This window comes from Trichosurus vulpecula, chromosome 2, assembly GCF_011100635.1.
Source record: "Trichosurus vulpecula isolate mTriVul1 chromosome 2, mTriVul1.pri, whole genome shotgun sequence".
Taxonomy (NCBI): domain Eukaryota; kingdom Metazoa; phylum Chordata; class Mammalia; order Diprotodontia; family Phalangeridae; genus Trichosurus; species Trichosurus vulpecula.
The window spans coordinates 125,317,740-125,343,554 of record NC_050574.1 but is presented as its reverse complement, the minus strand read 5'-3'; the positions used below and the strand labels follow the sequence as shown (position 1 = coordinate 125,343,554).

At 40.1% G+C, this 25,815-nt stretch overlaps 1 protein-coding gene across 1 annotated transcript in view; it reads right to left on the bottom strand.

Moving 5' to 3' along the window:
* The window catches only part of FCHSD2 (FCH and double SH3 domains 2), a 359,064-nt gene that overhangs the window by 55,101 nt on the left and 278,148 nt on the right, over positions 1–25,815 (bottom strand). Inside the window, exons 11-12 of the mRNA XM_036745787.1 lie at positions 25,152–25,268; positions 20,713–20,817 (exon numbers count right to left, since the gene is read on the bottom strand). Coding sequence (XP_036601682.1) covers positions 20,713–20,817; positions 25,152–25,268 — 222 coding nt within the window. The remainder of the gene's footprint in view (positions 1–20,712; positions 20,818–25,151; positions 25,269–25,815) is intronic.

Below are 25,815 nucleotides of genomic sequence, written 5' to 3'. Positions count from 1 at the left end.
TAACAATTAGTTAGAATCGCCTACTTGTTACCAGTATGACGATGTTACTGTGTCCTACTATGGAAAGGAGTAAAAACTACAACATATTTTGTCCTTCCCTGCTCTAACATTCTATACTGTGTGTTGGGCAGCCAGTGATTGTCATGTACTTTAGAAACCCATGGCAATAACAGCTGGCATTATTCCTATAGATCTTGACACAAAACCAGCTTTGGAACCTTGGGTGTGCATCACTTAATGCCTTTGTGTGAAATCATTAGGGACCAGGGTACAGCAAGCAGATCTTTGAACTCTGGCAGCCAAGAAAGTCACAGGCTTGATGTTTCAAGCTGGGATTGAAGAATTCAATAAAATTTATACTATAATAGCAAAGAAGTCTTAGAATAGGGAAAAGAATCTCCTAGATTAGTCTTGGGGTCTCAGCCTAGGGAAGTCCCACATATTCCATGAAGCCTTCAATAATTTCCTTCCCCTCCTGCCATGCCTTAAGGAATTTCTTCTCCCTTCAATCTTTCACAGTCTTTTGTACCTCTCATATCATTCTGGAATCCAACAAGCCATTATTAAACAATCAGTTATATGCAAGGCACTGTGTTGGAGGCTGGGAATATAAAGAGGAAAAATGACACGGTCCCTGTTACCATGTAACTCAGAACCGAATTAGACTCTGACAAATATGCCTCTAGAAAATCTGAGAAGGGAAAAAGAACACTTTCAACTGGAGGAATTAGGGGAGGATTTATCAAGGAGGCTACATTTGAACTAATCCTTGAAAAAAGATAATTTTTAGGAATGAAGATTTGGAGAAAGATGCATGACTTTGTTGGTGTTTGTACTGTCTATCTATGCCTTAGTGAGACCATCCATCTACAAATCAACCAGCATTTATCAAAAGCCTACTATGTGTCAGGCACTGTGCAAAGCCTTGGACATACAAAGATAGGCAAAAAATAAAACAAAATTTAAAACACCAGTCCTTTCATTTAAGGAGCTCTAACGGGGGGAACAAATTGCAAAACAATTATGTATAAACAGGACATATAGAAGATACAGCAGATATATTCTCAGAGGGAAGACACTAAGATCATGAGATGTCATGGGCAAACTGTTACCTCTTGATGATGAAAGTGTCTGCCCTGAGCTAGGCTGATTCTTGGTAGTAAACACACAGGCTGTGATTGGGTACACACCATTAGCCTTTGCCACTTGGTCGAACTTGCCACAGCCTGGTTCCTGTAGGCACAGTCCTCCAGATCTCAGGATGGGGTAAAGAGGGAGAGACCTGAGGACGAAAGGAGGCCCGATAGGGAAGGTACTGCAGTAGCTGAATGTCATAAATAGGGACTGAAGAAGGACTTCAGTGGAGATTTTATTCTTAGACTACAGACTTTTTATTTCCTTATATTCTAATTTGTATGATGCTTAACTTATATTCCCTGTTAGACCATGAGTCTATATGATAGGGACATTTTCTCTTATCTTTGTATCCCCTACCATGCCTTGTAACCAGAAGATGATTCATAGAAGTGATTTTTAAACAAATGCAGCACACAACTGAACCTTTTGATGCGCAGTGAGGCAAAAGTGTTATTTAATCAATTATAATAATCTTTCACTTAAATCCTAATTTGATGTCTCATCATGGTATGGAGGTAACCCAGAGTTTCTGAAGACCACATGCCAGAAGAACACAAGCTCTAGCAGGTCCTACCAAGCTAGAAAGGCCCAAAGCATGGAACAGATGACAGGGAACAAGTCTTTTGCCTGAGTATAGAGAGGTTTATTACCATACTGTCTTTAGGAGAATACTCCTGAAATTTGCATGGGTGGAGCGAATACCTACACCTATAAAATTACAGATCCCTGATCTATTGAAGCAAGTACAGAATCCAAGACCATAATAACATGTGATGTATCTTGTTAGCAAGAATTCCAGCCAGCTTGGCCTATCTTCAATGGCAGAGCATGTTTGGGACTTCTAAATTAGACTATAAGCTCTTCCTTTGTATTCCACAGCACCTAACATAGTACTGGTACACTGAATAAAGACTTCATTGACTAAGGAATAAAATATTCTTGTGTATACGTGTGGAGGGGGAGTGGGAGGAGGGTGTCCTCTAGAAACAGGAAGAGCTTACTGCCCTAGTGATTTTATGTAAACAGAGGAGTTTATTGATTTTGAACCAGTGATAAGCTGAAACTGCTTAGTTAATGAAAAGGGAAGAGGAAGGAAAGGAGATTAAGAGGACAACTAGTATAAACAAAGGAAAGGAAGAGGGCAATTTAACACCACAAAAATGATGACTTTTGATGATTTTTTTTCTTTTCTTTAACCATTCTATCAGGAGGTAAGGAGGGGAGGAAAAGTATAACACGTGCTTAAATAAGTAAATACAACGTAATGAGAGGAAAGAGATATGAGCAATAGTTGGGGTGGGGAAGATGATTTCTAGAAAAGAATTCACAGAGCTGAACCTTAAAGAAAGATAAAGATTCTGAGAGATGGAGGTGAGGAGGGAGCTCTCTCTAGGCACAGGGTATGGCTTTTGCAAATGTTTAAAGACAGGAGATGGCATGTTGAAAATAGGTAACAGTCAGAGGTCCAGTCTGATTGAAATGTAGAATGCAGGAAAAAGAGAAATGTGAAATAAGCTGGAGGCAGACTGTGGAGGTCCTAAGAGGTGGGGGTGAAGGATCTGCAAGTTTTCAAAAGGACAAGGAGCCACAGAAGATTTCTGATAATTGAAGTAACATGGCCACACCTGTGCCACAGGAAGATTATTCTGGTGGCTGTGGAAGACACACTAGAGGGGAAATAGTAGAAGCAAGGAATCTAACTAGAAAATTATTGCAATATTCTAGGCAAGAGGTGAGGAGGGCTAGAACTAGGTTTTAGCTGTGGGTGTGAAGAGGAGAAAGACACAAAAGATGCTGTGGAAGTGTAGCTGACAGGCCTTGGCAATTGTCTGAATATGGGGAGAGGGAGGGAGGGATAGATACAAGGAAGGAGGGAGAAGGGGATCAAAGGTCACATTGAGGTTGTGATGCTGAGTGACTGGGGAGAGAGTAGTATACTCAGTGGAAATGGGGAAGCTTGGGCAGGGGGAGCAACAGGTTTTGCAGGGAAGATAAGTTCTGTGTTGGACATGCTGAATTTAAGATGCCACCAAAACATCCAGGTAGAAATGTCCAATAAGTAGATAGTAAGAGAAGACAGCTCCATAGTAGTGTGGGGGGCAGCTAGGTAGCTCAGTGCATACAGTGCTGGGCCTGGAGTTAGGAAGACCTAAGTTCAAAGACAGCCTCAGACACTTGCTGGCTGTGTGACCCTGGACCCAGGGACTCAACCTCTGTTTACCTTAAATCACTGGAGAAGGAGATGGCAAACTACTTCAGTATCTTTGCCAAGAAAACTCCATGGACAGTATGGTCCAGTGGGTCATGGAGAGTTGGACATGACTGAATGATTCAACAACAACAGTGGAGAAGTGGCATTCTGACCAGAGATTCAGGGTGAACTAGACAATATCTATGGTCTAGCTCTAAACCTCTGACTTTTGGGTAAGGGGTATCTGACCCGTGAACCCAGATCTTCTCATAGGCATAGGACTGCAGAACCATAGATTGAGAGCTAGAAGCCAAAATGAATATTGTGCATTGAAAACGTCTTATTCTAGAAGCAAACAATCTAGTACAGTGGGAGGAACTTAGGGTTTGAACCCTGGCTTTGGCCACTTATTAGTAAAGGGACTTTAGGTAAGTTGCTTCTCTGATCCCATTTCCTTATTTGTAAAATGAAGAAAATAACACGGATACGTCCTACCTTGCGGAGTTGTGAGGAAAACCTCTCTAAAGTCTAAGTCACTTTATAAAGAGAAGCTGTAATAAATTGTCATTGTGAAAAGCACTTTGCCAACTACAAGTAGTCATTGACACCTTGGAAAGAATCTGTAGAAAGAAGATAGCTATCTGGGTATCTCAAATCCCTTGCCTCCTTGTCCTCTAACCTTTCATTCCTGGACAAACCTTAGCCCTGGACACTTCTAACATCCAGCTCATCCACTCCTACTTCGAAGGGTCCTGAAGAGAACTAGAGGAAATCACCAGGCATGTTATAAATTTACATTATCCAACTCCAACACAGCCCTCATTAGATGGAGGCAATCCTTTTATTCCTCCCAAATTGATTCTCTGTTTCAGTCCCCACAAAAGCTTTTCTCTCAAGTTTTCGACACCTCTTAGCTCAGCTTGCTTAGCAGAGGACCTTACTTCTTAAATGAAAAACTGAGATCGTTTGATGAGAGTTCTTTCTTCTCTTCTCTTGACCTAAAAGCGCTCTGACATCATCTCTCATTCTCTCTTACATTCTCTCAGTCTCTAATAGTGAGAAGTGGTCCTTCTCTTTGCTAAGGGCAACCTCTCTTCATGTGTCTTCTTCAGAAGATCACAACCCCAGTCATCTCTCTCATTACCTAATTTCCAGTCTCTACTTACTGGTTCCTTCCTCATATTCAAAAGCATCCAAATCTTTGCCTTCCTTTAAGAGAAGTCTCCATTAGATCTTACTATCCCCCTTTAAGCTAATGTCCTACATTTCTCCTTCCTTTCTCAAGCCAAACTCCTAGAAAAAGCTATGCACATTCCTTGTCTCTATTTCCTCTCTTCTCATTCACTCTGCTTTAGTGTGGCTTCTGACCTCATTCAACTGAAACTGCTCCTTCCAAAGTTACCAATGATCTCTTAACTGATCGATCTGATGGTCTTTTTCCTTAGCTCTCATCCATCTTAATTTATCTGCTGAATTTTACCCTTTTAGCCACCATATCTTCCCAGATACACTCTCCTCTTTGAGCTTTTAATAACACAATTCTCTCCTCATTTTTCTTCTAATTGTCTAATCTCTCCCTCTCAATCTTCTTGGCTGATTTATCATCCATGTCCCACCTTCTGACTGTGGGTGTTCCTCAGGGCTCCGTCCAGGCTTCCTCCTCTTCTCTTTCTATAAATATTCAGCCTCAGTTCTTCCCTTGAACTTCAATACTGCAATCAACTATCAGGTGTTTTAAACTGAATGTCCTGAATGTCAACACGACTAAACTAGAACTTATTTAACACTCCCCACCCCCCCAGAAAAACACCCTTTCCTCTTCCAAATTCCCTGTTTCTGTTGAAGACACCACCATCCTTCCAGTCTCTCAGGTTCATAGTTCCGGTATCATTCTCAGCTCCTCACTCTCCCTCACTCCCAATATGCAATCAGTTGCCGCAATCTTTTTGTTCCCACCGCTAAAACATCTTCCCCCCCCCATTTAATAGTATTTTTTCCAATTACATATAAAGTTTTCAATATTCATTTTTATAAGATTCTGAGTTCCAAACATTTTTCTCCCTCCTTCCCTTCTCCTCTCTTCAAGATGGCAAGCAATCCAATATAGGTTATACATGTACAATCATATTAAACATATTTCCACATTAATCATGTTGTAAAAGAAGAATGAGAACAAAAAGGAAAAACCCTGAGAAAGAAAGAAACAAAAAATAACAAAAAAGTGAAAATAGTATGCTTCGATTTGCCTTCAGGCTCCATAGTTCTTTCTCCGGAAGTGGAGAGTCTTTTGGAGTTGTCTTAGATCACTGTATTGATAAGAAAAGCCAAGTGTATCAAAGTTGATCATCACACAATGTTGCTGTAAAACATCTCTTTCATTGGACCCTTTCTCGCTACTCACATTATTACCATCTTAAGTAGGTCCTTCTCACCTCTCACATGGATTACTGCGATGGACTCCTATTGGGTCTCCCTGCTTCAAGTTTTTCTCCATTTCAGTCCTCCCCCTCCCCGCCAACACGCCTCTGCCCCACCACGTACACTGCTGCTGTTACAGTGATTTTCTTTAAGGGCGGATATGACAATATTGCTCCTTTATTCAGTAAGCTCCAGGGGCTCCCTGTTGTCTTCTCTAGGATTGATCAAACACAAATTCTTCTGTTTGGCTTTTTAAAGTCCTTCACAACCTTGTCTCAATGTCTCTTTCCAGACTGATTATGCACTCCTTCTCAGCCAATGTTGGGCAATCCAGCTAATGTGGGCTTCTCTCTGTTCCCACACAGAGCACTTCACCATCTTCCACCTATGCCCACATGCACTCACTGTCCCTCCAGGCCTGCCCCTTGAAGAGGCCTTCTCCTCCTTCAAGACCCTCCTCGAACATCACCCTCTATAGGAAACCTTTCCTGACTTCCTTCACTGTGAGTGCCCTCCCTCTCAAATGACTTTGTATTTATTTATATTCTCTTTACAGACTTCCTATACATGCTTATTTATGTCATTACTATCTCCCTCTTTAGACTGTCAGCTCCCTGTGAGGAGGGGTTATTTAATGTACTGTATTTACAGCTGCAGCATCTAGCACAGTACTTAGGGCTTCAATTTTGTTGACTGATTTAAATAGTCAGAAAAAGCTTCTATCTTTTTATTTTTTCCAAGGTCAGAATATTTTAAAATATTCTTTGAGAACCTATTCAATTTTGTTCATAAGTCAGAATCATTAAGTTTTCCCTTAAACCTAACTTATGGGGATTTTCACTACAATAAATAACCTCATACGGTTGTGAGGAAAACGCCTCATAAACCTGAAGGTGCTACCAGAATGTAATGAAAAAGGATGGCGTCATCTGGACTTTTGGGCTATCCTACAGCTAAACTGAGAACAGAGCTTCATTCTTTTGGTTCAAGAGATCTGGAGTGGAGAGCGATCAGCCAGTCCAACTTCTTTATTTAATTTATCCACTTTTATCGATGCCTTTTTTTAAAACACCAGTTATTTCTTAATATTCTGTCCTTCACAGAGGCCATCTCTTTCTTAAAATGGAGAAGATAAGCAAAACTTACTGTTAAAAGGCCCACGTCTAACAGCATAAGCAACATTCCATTCCAATAGTCTCTTCCTTCTCTGATAAAAAGTGCATCTGATCAACTACTGTTTCTCTTACTATAAGACTATTTTAATATCATTCTCCAAGGCTGACCATACACATTTAGGGGAAGGGATGTATTCTTCTGCAATAACCTCATGTGGAATATCTGACAATCCATTCTGAATTTTCTTTAAATAGTACTCTAAAGAAATGCATCTGGAGAAGAGCAGAAATGATTCTGCAGCACAATTTTCTTGGAGACTTTGGCATATTTTAGATGAAAACTCCCAGGCTAACAATGTCATAAATTACATCTTTCACATTTATAGCTGTTCTCATGTATAAAATCCACTTGTGAAATGTCATGCAGCAGATGAACACTCAGAGAAAGTGAAACTTTTACTGTTCTAAGAGGTGGTCTCAAGTAGGTGACAGGCCTGTGTGCTCCAGTGTGGTATGAATGAAGGTCTCTCACTAATACTCAGTGTTAAGACAGTATTTTTTTCAGCTGATGTTTCTAGCTTCTGGATGACTTGATCTGTTGTTATCCAATTTTTTAACTTCATCAGTAACTTTCATAAGCCATCTTTTAGTTAAGTTATGTCTCTGGACAGCCTCACATAGTTCAAAGGGCATTGTCTGATGGGGTGATTTGTGAGCATACTTATCTTCCACAGACTTCTTCAAAATTGCATTTGTATTGGACTAATTATTTTCTGAGAGATTTAATCTTGACCCAGTCTGAGCCAGTTCTACATTGAAGACTCTCAACACAAAAGAAGAGCCTGGGGATTTTCTGGGCAACAACAGGCACATTAATATTTTTACTGCTACATTCTGGTAGACGCAGTCATGCTCTGTCCAAAGACCCCAGACGACAGGAGTTTTTCCTTTGGAAAATCAAAGTTCTGAGGTGGACAGTGGTGGGGACAGCCCTGAAGCCAAGTGAACCCCAGTCTTTGGCCAATATAGAGGCCACTATCTCATCCTCAGTTTCCTGAGACAAAGAATGTTAATATGATTAATATAAGTTCAGTTAAGCTTTTATTGTTGTTTTTACTAACATCATTTTAATCTGTATTCAACTGCCCTTAGTATTATTACTTACATACTATGTAAACTGTTTTCTGGTTCTGTTCACTTCATTCTGCATCAGTTCATACAAATCTTCCAATGTTTTTCTGAATTCTTCATAGTCACCATTTCTTATAGCTCAATAATAATAGTACATAGCATTCACATTATAATTTGCTTGGTCATTCTCTAATCAACTGGCACCCTACTTTTTCTCCGGTTTTTTTGCTACCACAAAGTGTTACTGTGAATATTTTGGCACACAAGGAAGCTTTCTTTCTGTCTTTAACCTCCTTAAGGCTTATACCTAACAGTGAGTCATACAGCTAGATCAAAAATACCTCTTTTGCATAATTACAAAGAGTTTTCTAGGACCAACCCTCTCCTTTTACAGATATGGAAACTGAGCCAAGAGAGGAGGGAATAAATCAATCATCAAAAAAGCATTTATTAAGTCCTTACCATGTGTCAGCCATTGTGCTAGATGCTGGAGATATAAATGGGATAAATGAAACAATTCTTACAAGAAACTAAAGACTGTAAAAGTATATGCAGGATGAACACGAAATATAACAAATACAAAGAGTTAAATCTAAGGACGTTTTGAGAGGGAGGGAATTAGCATTTGAAAGGATCAGGAAAAGCTTTATATAGAAGATGATGTCTGAAAGGAATCTCCAAGGAAGGGTGGGATTCTGTAAGGCAAAGGTGAGGAGGGAAGGCAGCTGAAGCACAGGGGACAGCCTTTGGAAAGGCATGGAGATGGGTATTTGAATACTGTGTGTGAGGAACAGAGAGAAGGACAGTATGGCTAGGTCAAAGAGTGTGAAGGGGAGTATGCTGCCCAATGAGGCTAGAAAGAGAGTCTGGGACCAGGTTAAGTTTAAAAGCCAAACAAAGGAGTTTATATTTGATTCTAGAGATATTATGAAGTCATTGGAAATTTACTGAGTATTAAATTTATTTGACATGGTTAGACCTGCCCTTAAGAAAAATCACTTTGGTGGCAGTTTGGAGGATGGACTGGAGGAGAGACTTGAGGCAGGGAGTCCAATTAGAAGGCTGTTGCCTTCTTGTAGGTGAGAGGGACCTGAACTAGGGTGATAAGTATGTATGTGGAGAGAAAGGGAAGGGTGTGAAAGATATTTTGGCCTTAGAAAGAGCAAGATTTCACAATGAATTCCTACTTGGTGAAAGAGAATAATGCCAATGTGATGAACCTGGAATACCATGCCATAGGGTCGCATTGGGAGTCAGCAGTAAAACCAGGACTAGCCAGATCTCCGAGCCCAGAGCTCTTATCCCTGCACCACCACTTTTCATCACATTTGGGAAAGTAACCATTACCCTACTTCAAGGAAATAGTGGTCTCAGCAGCTGCTGGAAGTGATCAGTATTTCCAAGCAGATTTTTTTTCTCTAACATAAGCAATAAAAACACAAAAAGATTAATTTCAGAAAATAAAGATATGCGAAATTTTTTAAAGCAGAGAAAAAATTGCACAACATACTCTCTTGTTCAACATGCTCCATGATTTCACCTCCATGAGATTTTTCTCGTGAGGAACCTTGACAGTCACACATGGTTTCCACATATTAGTATAAAAGAAAGATTCAAATGGGCTTTCTGGGAAGTCACCTCTCTGAGATGGTTTTTTCTTATTTAAAATGCTGATAATCTCATGTAGGTTGCAACCTGCTGGAACAGCTTGCAACCAAAATGGGAGGAAGTCATATCAATACAAATAACAAATTCCTGAAATAATAATAACTTGCATTTCTACAGCATTGGCAAAGTATTTTTCTCACTAAAGCTATGTAAGACAGGAAGTGAAAGTATGAAATCACCATTTTACATAAGAAAAAACCAGCTGAGGACGTGACTTTCCAGAAAGCCCACTTATTATTTTTCCTTTATTTTGGTCCCAATTATATTAGTACTGACTATTCTTACTGTTGGACTGTTGTAAAGTCACTGATAAGTGTAGTTTTTGAAAACAAAAACTGCCACTCCAGAATGCTATCTTCCTTCTCAAGCACCAACTGCCTATATTTCATTTTAACAACTGGTTAAAAACAGGCTTTTCTAGTGTTTCCAAATGTGTTTTGAGGATATGCCAGTGACTTTGAAAATCAGCCCAGCAGAACCCTTAATTAAGTGGACGGCAATCCAGACCTTCATCATCTATAGCAGGGTTAAGTAAAATTGCTTTAAAAAACAAACTCTTTATTAAAGCAAGTCCTTTGTGAATAAACAAATGACTTGGATGTGCTAGGTCAGTTCATCAGCTTCTATATCAAATGAAGCCCTTAACCTAGATTTCAGGACAGGCTTGTTTCAAGAACTCCTGTTTCTGAAATGCATATAATTTAATTTGGGGCTAATACAAAGAAAAATGGTATTCAGAGCTGCAAAGGACCTCGGTGATTAAGTAAATCCAAGCTTTTCATTATTCAGAGGGGGAAACTGATGCTCAAAGAGGGGGAAGGTCTCATTGAGGGTCCTTCAGGGAGTTGGTGGCAGATGCATTTTCTATCAAAATTAATTCATTGGCAGGTAACAGCATCTACCACTCTAAGCTCACTGTTCAAAAACATCTAATAATCAAATTTTATAGCAATGTGAGATAGTAGGGGGAGCTCTGGACTTAAAAGTCAGAAGCTCTGTGTTTGGGTCCTACACAGCTCTGACACTTACCAGCTGAGGGACCTAGGGCTAAAGCGTTACTTTGGTCTCTCAGATTCTTGGTTTCCTCAAGTATAAAATTATGACAGTTATTCTCACAGTATCTCATTCTCACAAGGCTGTGAGAAGAATGCTTTGTAACCCTTAAAGCAATGTGAGAATGTGAATTAGCTACTCTGATCACTAGGTGTTGTTTGTAGGGAGGGAGACATCCTTGTGTGGCGGAAAGAACCCTGGACTTAGAATTCTAAGACACAGGTTTGAGGCCTGGATCTAATATATCCTCAGTGGGTGACCTTGACCAAGTCATGCCCTCTCTGATCCTCAGTTGTGGCATCTGTAAAATCAGGGTGACAGCTGCACTTCTACTTTATATGGATGTTTTGAGGGAAGTGCTTTATAACCTGTAGAGTGTTACAGAAATGAGAAAAAACATCATTTCATTTGTTGTTTTGCGATTTAAAAGTTTCTGTTGCTATTTAATTTTCCACATTTTCTCCATTTCTTTTGGTGAAATTCAGTGATGTGAGTTCATTAATTTTCATTCTCATGCAAGGCTATAAGGCCTGGCTCACGTTCTGTGAACAATGTGCAGTCATTTCAGTTGTGCCTGACTCTTTGTGACCCCATTTGGGATTTTCCTGGCAAATACACTGGAGTGCTTTGCCATCTCCTTCTCTAGCTCAGTTTACAGATGAGGAAACTGAGGCAAACAGGGTGAAGTGACTTGTCCAGGATCAAACAGCTAGTAAGCATCTGAGGCTGGATTTGAACTCACGAAGATGAGTCTCCCTGACTCCAGGCCGAGCACTCTATTCACTGTGCCACCTAGCTGCCCCCTTGTAGTGAAGCAACAGGGTGAGATGATTCACTATAGCATCATATACAGGCCAACAGAACACAGATAAAGAAAACTCTCTTCTACTTCCTTAGCTTAGTCCTTTACCATCTTGTTTGGATAATCAGTCAGGATTCTTGGCTCATTGGATGGGTAAGGCATAATGCTAAGGCTATCTAAGCAGTAGAGTATCTGGCTTTAAATTATAGGGTCTAGGATTAATGTCCTTGTTAAAGCCAATGAAGTATTGGAAGCATCATAGTGGAATGAAGAGTCCTAGACTTAGAATTGAAAGCCCTGGGTTAAAGTGCTAACATAGCCACAGACTCAGTTGCCTGAGAACAGGCTAGTCCCTGCACACTTTCTCTGTCTCCTCATTTGTAAAATGAGGATTTATGGTTGCATTATCTACTAAACAAGGCTGTTATGAGAGTCAAATGAAATATATACAAAAATGCCCTGTAATCAGGAAGTACCACCTACTTAAACTTTTAGTATTTCAAAACCAGAAAAGAAAGTACATTCTCCACTTTTAGCTCATAACTCAGAACACAGTATGTACTTACTTAATAACACTCTATTCTCAGCCCAGTATTTTGCAAACAGTATGTGCTTAACATCATTCTATGTTTAGCACAGTATGCTGTATATAGTGGGCACTTAATGGTTAATTGAATAGTTATTGGCTACAAAGTTTGTTTGGAAAGCATACACACACACACACACATACACATACATACACACACATATATATAAGTCGCAAGGGTTAAAACTGACAGGATATAGTCTCAGTTTAATTTCATTAGTATAATTATACAAAGACAAGGAAAACATCATTTTGAATTTTTAAGAATGCCATTTGATTAATAAAACCCCTAAATTGTAAGCAGTCATAATCCTTTTAGACCTTAATAAAATCTTTGCCTATTTGGAAATGAAATTTTCTTTAGCTCACCTCAGAGGGTTATGTGGAAAGTGGACAAAGGGCCATAATGTCTTGTGCCTAGGTGTCTTTTAACCTCTTGGAACTGAAAGGTAAAACATTTGGACAAACTCATATACTGGGGAACCAAGAGCCTGGGATTTCAGGAAACAATTTAGAGAAAGGGAGCCTTCTAAGCTGTCAAGATTGTGCAGGGAGACATGGCTGCTGAAGATGATATGAAGACATTTGGGTTCCAATTTGATCACACATGTGTTTATAAGTAAGTGGACCTCAGAAGTGAGATTTTGGGAGCCCCAGTCACACATGATTAAAACCAGACACCATTGGGCACCAGAGGTCACACTGAAAAGAATGGCAATGGAGCCATTTGAGTGTATGCACAGGAATCTTTAAGGTGAGCTAGCAGAATAACAAAGCCCCTTACTTCATGCTAATAGAGGTAGCATGGCATAGTGTCAAGAGCCCTGGCACTGAAGGCAGGATGTGGACTCCTAGCCCAGCTCTGACTTGTTTCTGGGACTATGGACAATTTCCTCCACTTTTGAGTTTCAATTTTCTCACTTACAAATAGGGAAAATGACCTTCGTACTAGTTGCTCACAAAATTATTGTGAAAAATATACTTTCTAAACTTTGAAGCACTAAGTTGTTGTTGTCTAATAGTTTTTCAGTCATGTCTGACTCCTCATGACCCCTACTGTGGTTTTCCTGGCAGAAAAACTGGAGCAGTTTTCCATTTAGGAAATTTACAGATGAGGAAATGGAGGCAAACAGCGTTAAGTGACTTGCCCAAAGTCACAGCTACTAAGTGCCTGAGGTGGGATTTGAACTCAGGTCTTCCTGACTCCAGGTCCAGTGCTCTATTCACTACCTGGCTGCACAACAGCACTATGGTGGTTATTCTTCAAACTCCTGTGACTGATTTTTATAGTTAGCTAAGTGAACAATGAGAAATAAAAACACTTGCAAACAAATGCTTGTTTTTGTACGTTTCCTTGGTTTTATGTACCAAAAAGACAGGCAAGGAAATCAGTGCTGTGTCCTTTGGCAAGTTAACAGCCCAAGCCTCAATTTGCTCCTCTACAAAATGGAGTTATAGTAACAACTGCCCTCCTTGGTTGCAACACAGCCATCATCAGGAAAGGGCCTTGCCGATATAAAATGCTAAAGAACTAGGTGCTCTCGGCATTAGACAAGGTGTCCCAAAAGACCCAATGTGGTTTTAAGCTATTAGAGCTTAAAACTTTTCATATATGATCTTACTGGGTCCTCACAACAATCTGGTGGGGGAGGCAGGCCAAAGGTTATATGGCTTCTGCTTTACAGATGAGGAAACTGAAGCTCTGAGACATGTGATCTGAATCCAGGGATCTTGTGATCAAATTCAGGAACTTCCCACTTATACCTCACCACTGTTCCTGGACAAAGAGTGTGTATGACTGGGAAATGTAATTAAAGAGAAACACAAACATCGGGAGAAAGTATGACTTAGAATTACAAGATAACTTAAGCGCTAACAGGTTCAGCTCAGTTCTTGAATTAATCAGGTGATCCAAACAGGGCCACAAGGTACTTGAATCTTGTCTAATCAAGTGCAAATACTCTTGTGATAACTGTAAATAGCACAATGACTGAACCCAGTATTTGAGCTGCTCATAAGCAACTAGTCACAAGGTTTAATCATGATGTCATTCTTGTTCTTTGGACAAGCCGAGGTCATACTCAATGATTTAGAGTTCTTCTGTGATTAGCATATATTTGTGTGTGTGTGTGTGTGTGTGTGTGTACACACAATGACATGCACACACACACATCTCTATATATCCATATCTGTAGCACTTTAAGGCCAGCAAAGTACTTGACATTTGATTAGAACAGATTTCTTCAACAAATTCCACAAATACATATAAAGTGCCTTCTATGGAAACAGTGTGGTGCCGTGGAACGCATGTTTGTTGACTTAGGAGACAGTGGATCTGAGTTTCATTTGTGCGACAGAGGGTGAGTTCCCTAATTTCTTTGGTCCTCCATTTTCACCTCTGTAAAGCAAAGAACTTAGATGAGCTGACTTATAAGGCCCTCCCAGCTCTAGGGCTATGTACAGGTCCTTATGCTTGATGCTAGGTGCTGAAAAACAACAGTTTCTGCCTTCTGGGACAAACATAAGTAGGTAGGATACCTGGCTGAGTGAGATATGGGCAAAGGAAAGATGCAGACCAAAGTGCTCTAAGCAGAAGTACAAAGGGAAAACTACCTTTTGTTGAAGGGAATGAGGATTGAGGAAGGGCTTCACTCAGAAAGTGGCCATTGAAGGACAGGAAGGATGTGACAATACATGATATGGAAGGAGTGTATTCCCTCCATGGTGGAATACTGGAGGTGGAAGGGGGCAGCATGAGTCTGGAAAACAGTAAGCACTCCAGTACTTCCAGTCCAGAATGTCTAAAGGAGAATACCAAGATAGGACTCAGCAGTAAAGTGGGAAACAGATGGTGGAAGGTATTGAGAGACAGGCTAAGTAAGGAGGCTATATTCTATCCTAAAGGAAATGGAAGGGCAACAAATTTTTTGAGCAAAGAACTGACATATATGTACATTAGGGGGATGGTTTTGGCAATTGGGCCTTGAGGACTGGACTTTGGAGGGAGAAGCTATCTTGGCAGATTACCAGTTAGAAGCCTGCTACTTCAGGGGAAAAAGGATAAGGGCCTGGAGAAACAGGAATGAATTTGAGTTTGTGGAGGCAGAATCCAATTAACCGATCATATAGCAAGAAAAAAAAGTTTCCATTGTCTATGACAGTAAAAGGAGCAATATAAGAAATATCATAATGTACTACATGGTTATGAGCTAACTAATGCAAAGATCTTGGCTTAGATGAGTTCTAAGATCTTTCTTCAGGCTTAATATTTTCTGATTTTATAGACTTAAATCTGGGAGGCAAATGGCTGTTCAGCCCTTCTATCATTTGTCATTTTCCTTTTTTGTCAACTTTGCCAGTCTCTGAGGTGTGAGGTGAGACTTCACAGTTATTTTAAAGTTCTCTAATTATTAGTGATTTAGGTATTTTTTTATATGGCTATTGAAAGCTTGGATTTCTTCCTCTGAAAACTGCCACTTAATATCTTTTGACTTTATCAGTTGAGGAATGGCTATTATTATATATTTGAATCAGTTCCCTATATATCTTATAAATGAGATCTTTATCAGAAGCTTCCTGCAAAGATTTTTTCCCATTTACCCACTTTTTCCCCCCTCTAATTTTAGCTATACGTTTTGGATTGTGTAAAAACTTTAAAATTTTCTGTAGATGTGACAGGTAATTTCTTCCTCACTCCTCTAATCTGTTTATGGTATTATGCTTTATATCTAGGTCATGTACCCATTTAGAGTTTGCCTTGGTATATTCTGTGAGTTGTTGGTATATACTTAGTTTCTGCCAGACTATTTTCCAGTTTGCCCAAGAGTTTTTGTTGACTAGTGAGTTTTTGCCCCAAAGTTGGAATCTTGGATTTGTCAAACACTAGGTTACTGTGCTCATTTGCTTCTGCATATTATGGCCCTAATCTGTCTCACTGCTTAATTTCTTTACTTCTTAATCAGTAAAGAATTGTTTTGATGATTAGTGTTTTGGAGTATAGTCTGAGATCTGGTACTGGTAGGCCCCCTTCCCATTTCATTTTTTTTATACCAATTCCCTTGATATACTTCATCTTTTGTTCCTTCAGATGAATTCTGTTATTGTTTTTCCCTAGCTCCATAAAGCAATTCTTTGGTAGTTTGGTAAGGCACTGAATAGGTAAACTAATTTACATTTTATTATATTGACTTGGCCTACTCATGAGCAATTAATATTTCTTAAATTATTTTTTGTTATGGTGGTTGTTCATTCACTTCAGGCATGTCTGACTCTTCGTGACCTCATTTGAGGTTTTCTTGGCAAAGATCCTGGTGTGGTTTGTCATTTCCTTATTCAGCTCATTTTACTGATGAGGTAACTGAGGCAAATAAGGTTAAGTGACTTGCCCAAGGTCACACAGCTAGTAAGTATCTGAGGCCAGATTTGAATTCAGGAAGATGAGTCTTCCTGACTTCAGGACTGGCATTCTATCTGCTGCACTGCCTAGTTGCCCTCCGGTTATTTAGATCTATCTTTGTGAAAGGAATGTTTTGTAACTGTTGCCCCCTTAATTCTTATTCATGTGGTACTGAATAGAAATGGAAGACACACTAAAAAATTATGATGATTGGATTCACTACAAATTTACATTATTCAATCTCAACTGAGCCCTTAACTGTAGCAAGGCAACCTTTCTACCTTTTCCTAATCAGTTCTCTATCCCACTCACCAAACAGTGGCTATGCCAAATCTTCTCTTACTTCCTTCAGCCTCCCAGGGTACCTCTTCCCACAGCCTTCTTTGCTCATAACTTTGCTTCATACCTACCAGGAAAACCTGAGGCCATTCACTAAGAAGGACCATATCTCCTCCTCTTGCCTCCCTCTGACATTCTCTCCTACTCTTTTCACCATCTCAGTCTTTCACAATGAGGTCCTTTTCCTTTCCAAAGCCAATCCCTGTCCATGCATCTGCAAGTCCCACCTCTGGCAACAAATTGCCACTTCTATCCTTACTTTCTCTTAAATCTTCCCTGTTGCCTCCAAATATACTCATGTCTCTTTTATCCTTAAAAAAAATCCCATCTTCTCTACTAGCTATGTTTTATATCTCTCCTCCACTTCTCAGCTAAACTTCTTGAAAAGGCCATCTAAATTTGTGCCACCATTTCCCTTCCTTTGGTTTTCTTTTAAATCTTCTCTAATTTGGCTTTCAGCTATGTCATTCACTTGAAGCTGTTCTTCCCTAGGTTAGCAGTGATTCCTTAATTCTTTTAAAAATAATCATCCTATTTTACTTCTCTGCAGTATTTGACGTTATTAATCACATTTTCCTCCTAGATGCTCTCTTTTTTGAGTTTTTGTGATGCTACTATCTCCTTCTTCTACCAGCTGGACTGCTCCTTCTCCCTCTCCTTCGCTGGTTCTTTGTCCAAATCGTTCTCACTAGCTATTGTTGTTCCCCAGGGCTCTGTCCTGGGGGTTCTTCCCTTTTCCCTCTCCAGGGGCTGGGCACAGCATAGACCAAACTTGGACCACAGCTTGTTTTTATGTGCCCTGGAAGGTGAGAAATAGTTTTTGCATTTTAAAACAGTTTTATTATATTTAAAAAATGTAAAAAACCATTCTTAGCTGGAGGCTACAAAAAGAGGCCACCACAGTCATCTGGCTTATAGCCAATAGTGTGCTGACCCCAGCTCTATACCATCTCTCTCGGTGAGCTCATGGGTTTAATTACCATCCCTACGCAGATGATTTCTGGATCTAAACCAACTCCAGTCTCATTCCTGAGCTCCTAGCCCCATCACCAACTGCGTGCTGGGAGATTTTGATCTGGATGTCCCATAAGAATTTCAAACTCATCATACCTAAAATGGAACTCATTTTCTTTCCCCATAAATCTTCCTCTTTTCTGAACTTCCCTATTAGTGAAGAGGACACTACCACAATCTCAGTCACCCAGGTGTGCTAACTCAACCCATGCACTGAGCCAGTCATCAAAGCTTGTCATTTACAACACTGCTCATGTATTCCCTTCTCTCCACTCACAGGATGACCACTGTAATTCAGTCTTCATCACCTCTTACCTGGATTACTGCTATATCCTTCTAGCTGATTTTCTAGCCTCAAATCTTTTCTCATTCCAATCCATTTTCCAAACAGCTGTCAAAACAATTTTTCAAAGCAGATGTCTGATCGTGTCACCTTTGTCCTCCCCACCCCAATAAATGCCAATGACCCCTTATTACCTCTGGGCTCAAATACAAAGTCCTTTGTTTGGCACTTGAAGATCTTCACGAACAAGCCCCTTCCTACTTTTTCAGTCTTCTTATGCTCTGTCATTGACACTCCAGCCATACTGGCCTGCTGGCTGCTTCTCACATGTGACCCTTCATCTCCAGTCTCTCTGCCTTTACACTAGGTACTAGGTATCTTCCCATTCCCAAAATGCTCTCTGCTGACCTCTGCCTTTTTGTCCCTGGTTCCTCCAAGACTCTCAGCTCAAAGCCCAACCTTTGTAAGAGTTTATTTACCATCCCTCCAGTTTTAGTGTCTTCCTCCCTGAGATCTTTCCATGTATTCTGATTGTCTCTTCTATGTTCCTATTTATGTACGTGCTATCTCTCCTATTAGAATGTAAGGTTTGGAGGGCAGAGACTGTTACTGTTTTTCTTTGTATCCCCAATGGTTACACCTGTGCTTGGCACAAAATAAATATTTAATAAATGCTTGCTGGTTGGTATTATCTATTAACATAACAATATTTTAATTCACATTTTGGATTACTAATATATTTATGAGAGTGCTAGGTGGCCCAGAAGATAGAGTGCTAGGAGTTAGAAGGTTCCTCTTCCTGAGTTCAAATCTGGCTTCAGTCACGTACTAGCAAGTCACTTAACCATTTGCCTCAGTTTCCTCATCTGTAAAATGAGCTGGAAATGGCAAGCCAGTCCAATGTCTTTGCCAAGAAAACTCCAAATGTGGTCACAAAGAATCGAAGACAAGTAAAGAGACTAAACAACAACAAGGTATTTATGTGTGTTTGTCCCTATAAAATTGTGATCCGTTCTCCTGTTTTGGCTCTTCATCTTCATCCTCTCCTCATTCTTAAATGGGTTATTTAAGGGTATTTATCAAGGTTATATAAGGCCTCTTCTCTTCTCTTTTTATACTCTAACTCTTCTGGGGATCTCATCCAACTCTTCCATTATTATTTTAATGCAGACAATTTAAAAATTCCTATCTCTGTCCCTTCTCCATTTTTCTCTAGAGTAGCAGTCCCAAATAGCAGTTCCAGTTGCTACTTAGAATTATTCTCTTGGGTAGCCCAATGGTCCTCAGACTTATCATCTTCCCCTTTAAACTTGCCCTTCTCACCCAACAACCTGTTTTTGCACCAACTACTTTCCATTCAAAAAGGCTAAGAATTGAGGTATCATCTTTTATTCTTTTTTGCCACTTTTCACTCTTCCCCATTCCTCACTCTCTCCATCCAATCAGTTGTTAAATCCTCCCATTTCTCGCTCAGCAGTCTCTCTCACATTGGCCCACTCCTCGTCATTGTTACTACAACCCCTCAGTTCAGGGGGTTGACTTTCTTATTGAATAGACTATTGTAACAACCTCTTAACTAATTCCCCTCTTTCCATTCTATTCCTTCTCCAATCCATTCTCTACACTCTTGCCCAGTTAGTTTTTCTGGCATACCACAATGATGCTATGTTTCCCTACTGCTTTCTGAATGAAATTTAAACTCTTGGTTCTTATATTCAAGGCCCTTGACAATTTGGATCTAACATACTTATCCAGTTTTATCTCCTCCGATAGCTCTATCACGTATTCCACATTTCTGCCAAAGTAGACTACTTTCCGTTTCCCTTTCTTTTACATTTTCATGATTGTGATTATACTATCCACCACAGAACAAACTACCTTCCAAAGTTTGTCCGTTTCATGTCCCTACCCTTCTTTGAAGGTATAATGTACGTTCTACCTCTTCCATGAAACCTCCCTTGACTCACCCTGCAGGTGAAAGTAATTTATAAATATTTGTTGAATTTAATGTTTGTTGAACCTCTTCCTCCAAAATGCACTTTTCCGGGCTCTCCTATTTGCATACAGGTAATTTTTCATCTTTATACTATCAGTGCCAGGCACAATGCCTTGGGGCACTTAAAATATTCTCTACTGAACTGATGTCAGAGACTCTTCTTTCATACATCTTTGCTTTAAACTTTTATATAAGACAAAGAATATACATTTTTAATAATTGTTTTTCTACCTTTCATGATCTCTCTCCCACCTGTCTTTTTCCGCCCCTCTCTACCCAGAACAAAGTCTATGCTCAGTAAGTATTTACTGATGGAAGATTTAGTACAGAAGCTTCTCCTTCCTCTCTCCCTCTGTGTGTATGTCTCTGTGTGTGTGTGTGTGTGTGTGTGTGTATGTCTGTGTGTGTGTGTATGTATGTGTACACACATATCAATATCTGTATCTGTATCGCTATCTATCCTTCAATTCCTGAGAACAATGGGAGCTGGGAGTTTTAAGCCATCCAAATAAATAATGAGAACTGATGTCCAGATCCTCTGGGTGGTACACAGGGGAATGGGTCAGGAGAGATGGTGTCTCACCTCTGCCTTACGAATACTTTCTCTGGCTTCATCTATCTTCTGTTCCAGTTCTGCTCGGTTTTGTTCTGACACAGCAACACCATGACATTCTAATTCTTCCAGGGCCTGTTAAGCAACAAAGCAAAACCATAAACATTTTGTCATGTAGAAACTTGGTATTCATGGTAAGATAAAGAGCTCATCAAATCACCAATTAAGAATCTGTTTTATGCCAAACAAAATTTCCCCAAAAAGCAAATTTAGATATTTATTCTGCTAAATCCCACTACTATTATATAGAAGCCAATGCCCAATGGGATTTTGAATATTTCAAACAATGCACCTCAGACTATTAAGATACTTTCAGAAATATCTGAGCACCTTTAGACAGAAATGCAAACAGATGTGTGGTCAACTAAACTGGGGGGAATTTTTGTTTCTACTGGGTCTCCTTGCCTCTTGGCCCACCATAGCTATAAGCTCTGGGGCCAAGGGGATATGTACTTCCAATACAGGTAACACAAAGCCAGGGCTACACACAAACTGAAGAGGCAGGTGAAGGCAACATCTGCTGGCTCATTTGAGGGTATTAAGTTAAAATTACAGTACAGGTGAAGTTTGTGTTTGGTGCCTTTGCTGCCCCCTTCTCCCTCTATGTAGTCCTGGTCCCTTGTTGTATACTTGGTAATCTTTGGTTATAGTCCTTTCTTCCCGTGCTACCTCCTAACCAAAATCTGATCTCAGGTAATGGATATTATTAACATTTTAGTGTAAATTACTAAAAGTCTTGCCATTCCCTTTCCCTGAGATCTCTGAATCTTTGGCTTTTTCATAACTTCCATTCCTTATTTCTTTAAGAATTATAAAATGCTTCCCTCACAACAACCCAGTGAAATACATAATGCAAATGTTCTCTATTTTACAAATCAAGAAATTGAGTCACTAAGAGGTTAAGTAAGTGGCCCAAGATCACAAAGTCAATTAGTGTCAAAGACAGGATTTGAACTTTATGAAGAGTTAACATCATAGAAGATCTAAAGAGGTTAAATTAATGAGGAGAAATATAAAGACCTACACTGGAGTTCAAAAAGTCAATCGCCATTAATCCAGGATGAAAGAGGGACTGGATGATGAGTCGTGTAAGGACCTGAGAAGGCGATCTGAGGACTTTAGTAGTCTACACATTCACCATGAGTCTAAAATGCCACACGGCAGAAAAAAAGGTAACTTCCTTTTAGACTGCATGGAAGGGCAGCTAGAGTCCAGAATGGGCTATATTCTACCCGGACAGATAACAATATGAGCACTATTTTCAGCTCTGGGTGCTACATTTTAGGAAGGATATTGACAAGCTAGAGCATATCCAGAGGATGGCCTGGCAAGGTGCTAGAGAATATGCCAGGAGTGGTGGAAAGAAATTGGGGTGTCTGGCAACTGAGAGAAGAGAAATGAAGGCTATCTTTAAGTATCTAAAGGACAGGCATGTGGAAAAGACTGTCATTAGACATGCTCTACTTGGTCCCAAAAAGCAGACATAAGCTTGATATAATGAACAACTTTCTAAAACTTAATCGCTACCCCGGCCTGGAACGGGAGGAGCATGTGCCTTCTTTTCAAACAGCCTTCAAGCAGAGGATGGATGGCCCTCTGTGGGGATGCTGAAGAAGATATCCCTAGGGAGGCAGCAGAGGGGACAGACTAGATGTCTTCTACAGTAGCTCCCCATTCAGCTTGTGATCGTGTGCAATTCAGGTCTCCTTCAGATTCCAAGTCTGAAGCTATTTACCCTCTAGGAATCCTTGGGGGAATCACTTGGCCTTCTGGGGCTTCAGTTTTCTTATCTCATGTAAGGGGGTTGATTGAGATGTCAAGAAGGTATTCTTTGAACTCCTAATGACTTAGCAAACATTGTCTCAATTCCCTTATTTAAAAGAGAATATGATATTGTGAGGAGAGCTCTGGATTTGGGGTCAGAAGGCCTATTTGAATCTTGGCTCAGATAGTTTCTCAAAGTTATAACCTTTGATGAGTCACTACACCGCTATAAGCCTCAGTTTCCATATCTGAAAAATGGGGATAATATTTGTGTTGCCTATCCCATGGGGTTGCCATGAGAGAAAAATCTTTTAAACTGTGAAATGGGATCTATTATTATTATCCTATATTAGCACCTTTTGTGGTTAAGATTTTCATTTTCCAAACTTGAGCTCCTTAGGGAGTATGTACTCTGAGCAGCTTTATTCCCTTTTCTGGTGAGATTCCAAGTAGGAAGGTCAGCAGCATATGGGTCTAGAGGCCCACCAAACAAGGCCTCAAGATTTACTGACTGGGCACTCTTTCTCCACCTCTTCCACTGCTGAAGTCCCATATTAACAACATCATGGTGCACTGGACTTGTGGTTAGAAGACCTGGATTCTAGTTGTCTCTTCTACTTACTCACTATATAATTTCAGGCAAGTTATTGAACCTTTCTGAGCCTCGGTTTCTTCATCCATAAAACAGGGATAGCAATACCTAGGTACCTCACGGAGAGTGGAAAGGATCAAACAGGAATTCATATGAAAGTAACTTGTAAAGCGTGACAGAAGTAAGAATTATCATCATCAACACCACCCTGGTAAAAGTTCAGATTCTTACTTGGGGATCATGTGATTTCTGAGAAAAATACCTATGTGTAGAAAAAAAAATCAAGTCTGGAGATCAACCTTGAGGGCATATTTTTCCATGAACCAAAAGAGTATCCAAAAGGTTGTGTTTCTAAAGATAGAATTTCAGTTGAGCATAAAAAGCTCATCTTTGTTCAATACACTCAAACCAATTTTATCAGTCAAAGGGAGATAATAAGCCATCAGTAGGCTTTTAAAGGCTCTTGTATGACTGATGGATGAATTGATGTGTTACCCCTATAGGTTTTGAGAAGCTTCTGGGCTAAAGGGTAAGCCAATAACTTACAACTGTAACCTTCTTTTATCCTTAGAAGTCTGATAACTATGAAAACCAGTAAAAGGTGGCTGTTTGGTACAACAAGACAACTCCACAAGTTTGTATTTCTAACAGATAGGGGTTTCAATTCGAGAGAAATCAGTAAGGTAGTCTCTCTATTCACGGACTTGACGGTTTCTAAACTAGCTGCAGCATTTGGTATAGGACAACTTTTTAAACTCAGAGCCAAACACTGCTGCTGGACAGCAGCACAACAGGGTGCATAGCAGCTCTGTCACAGAGCAGGGACTGCAGGCCCAGCCTGCCCTGGAACGATGAGGGCACTCTATTGTCCTTGTGTCCTCCAGCTTGAGGCCTCCTATGGCTCTAACTTGAAAAGAAACAGAAATCCAGTGGGAGTGAGGGACGGCACCTTCTTGGTGTTCTCAGTTGTAACGTATGCTCTGTTGAGGTTGTTATTCTGCTCATTGCTCCAAGATGGATGCAGTGGATGGATGGGAAGGGAAGGATGCACTAAATAGGGCAATGGTCCTTTAAAGGGTATGTAGGCCATGTAGACTAGAATTGTCTGAAACTTATATTTGCCACTGAATTCCTACATGCACATGAGAGTCTCTGGGTACTTTCTACTCTGCCATTCCTTACGGTAATGAATAGTATTGATGGGCTATAAGCCCATCAGGCAGCTAGGTGGCTCAGTGGATAGAACACTGGGCCTGGAGTTAGGAAGGCCTAAATTAAAAACCAGTCTCAGACACTGATTAGCTGCGTGACCCTAAGCAAGTCACTTTGTTTCCTTAATCCACTTGAGAAGGAAATGACAAACTAACCTAGTACCTCTGCCAAGAGAACCTCATGGGACAGTGTTGGCATGCTATGGTCCACAAGGTCATGAAGAGTCGGACACGATTAAATGACTGCACAAATAAGGAAAATAAGTCTGAAAACAACTGGAAAATAAGTCTGAAAACCACTGTGAAACGGAAGAGGTAACCAGCCACCATGGCTTCTGCTAGTTGCTATATGAAATCCAGGCATTAGGGTTGGCCACACAGGTACCTGTCTGGGTCTCAGTTTATTTCTTTGCAAGATGAGAGCATAGGACTAGATGCCTGCTTAGGTCCTGTCCAGTTTTAGTGTTCTATGTTTTAAGGTCTCTTCTAGATCTAACTCCCTGGTCCCACCTCACTAGAGTCCTCCCCAGCTTGAACATTTTATGTTCTATGTGTTCTTCGAGTTCTAATATTCTGTTTTCTATGTTCTAAGGTCTCTTCCAACACTATGAATCGATGATATCTAAGCCCATCTCCCTCTTTGACTGTTGCTACAAAGGCCTTTGAGATCTTTTGTGTACTCTTGGTTCCTATGGGTAGAAAACCCAATGCTATGGACCAATATATTGCCTCACTCATTCTCTCCCTGTTTTTCTTTTTTTTTGAAAACTTCAAAATCGTTCTGGCTCTAAATTAAAATATTTTTTGAGAAAGCCAATGGGCTAAACCCTGCTATAACATACCCGTTGGTTGTGGATGATGTTTTTGTGCTCTCGGGCCACTCTTGTAGCCCACTTCCGGGCCTCCTTGTTTAAGCTGTGTTCCTCTGTGGTGCCTGTTTCAGATTCCAACTGTCGGCTCTAAAACATAAGACAGAAAACATGGAGAAGAAACATCATGATAACTTGGGAAGACTAGTCATTATTCTGGAGACTGGTCATCATTCTGGAGCTTAGAATGACTAACCAGATGGCTCCTACTCTGTCAGTCCTGACAGTAAAGTCAAGTCTAAAAAGTCTGGGTGAGTCAGCAGGAGACAGGTCACTGCCTTCAGTGATTTCATCTCTCTGCCATTCAGGCATGGAAAGCTTACATTCTAGTTTGATTTGAAGATATTTTTTCTATGTCTCTTGGGCATAAATCAAGACAAACTCAGCAAATAAAAAAAATTACTATTTCAAAGGTGAAAGGCTTTGATATATGGAAAAGTATACTAGGTCTAGAATTGGTGGGTCTGAGTACAAATCCCGGTTTTGAGATGATGACCCAACAAGTAGCATGGGCTAAATGCAAACTATCTGAACTTGATAAATCTCATTTTGGTTGTGTGCAAAATGGGGATGATAACAGTGGTACTACTTCCTTTGTGATACTGTTTGTTTTGAGGAAAATCAACCTAAAGAACTT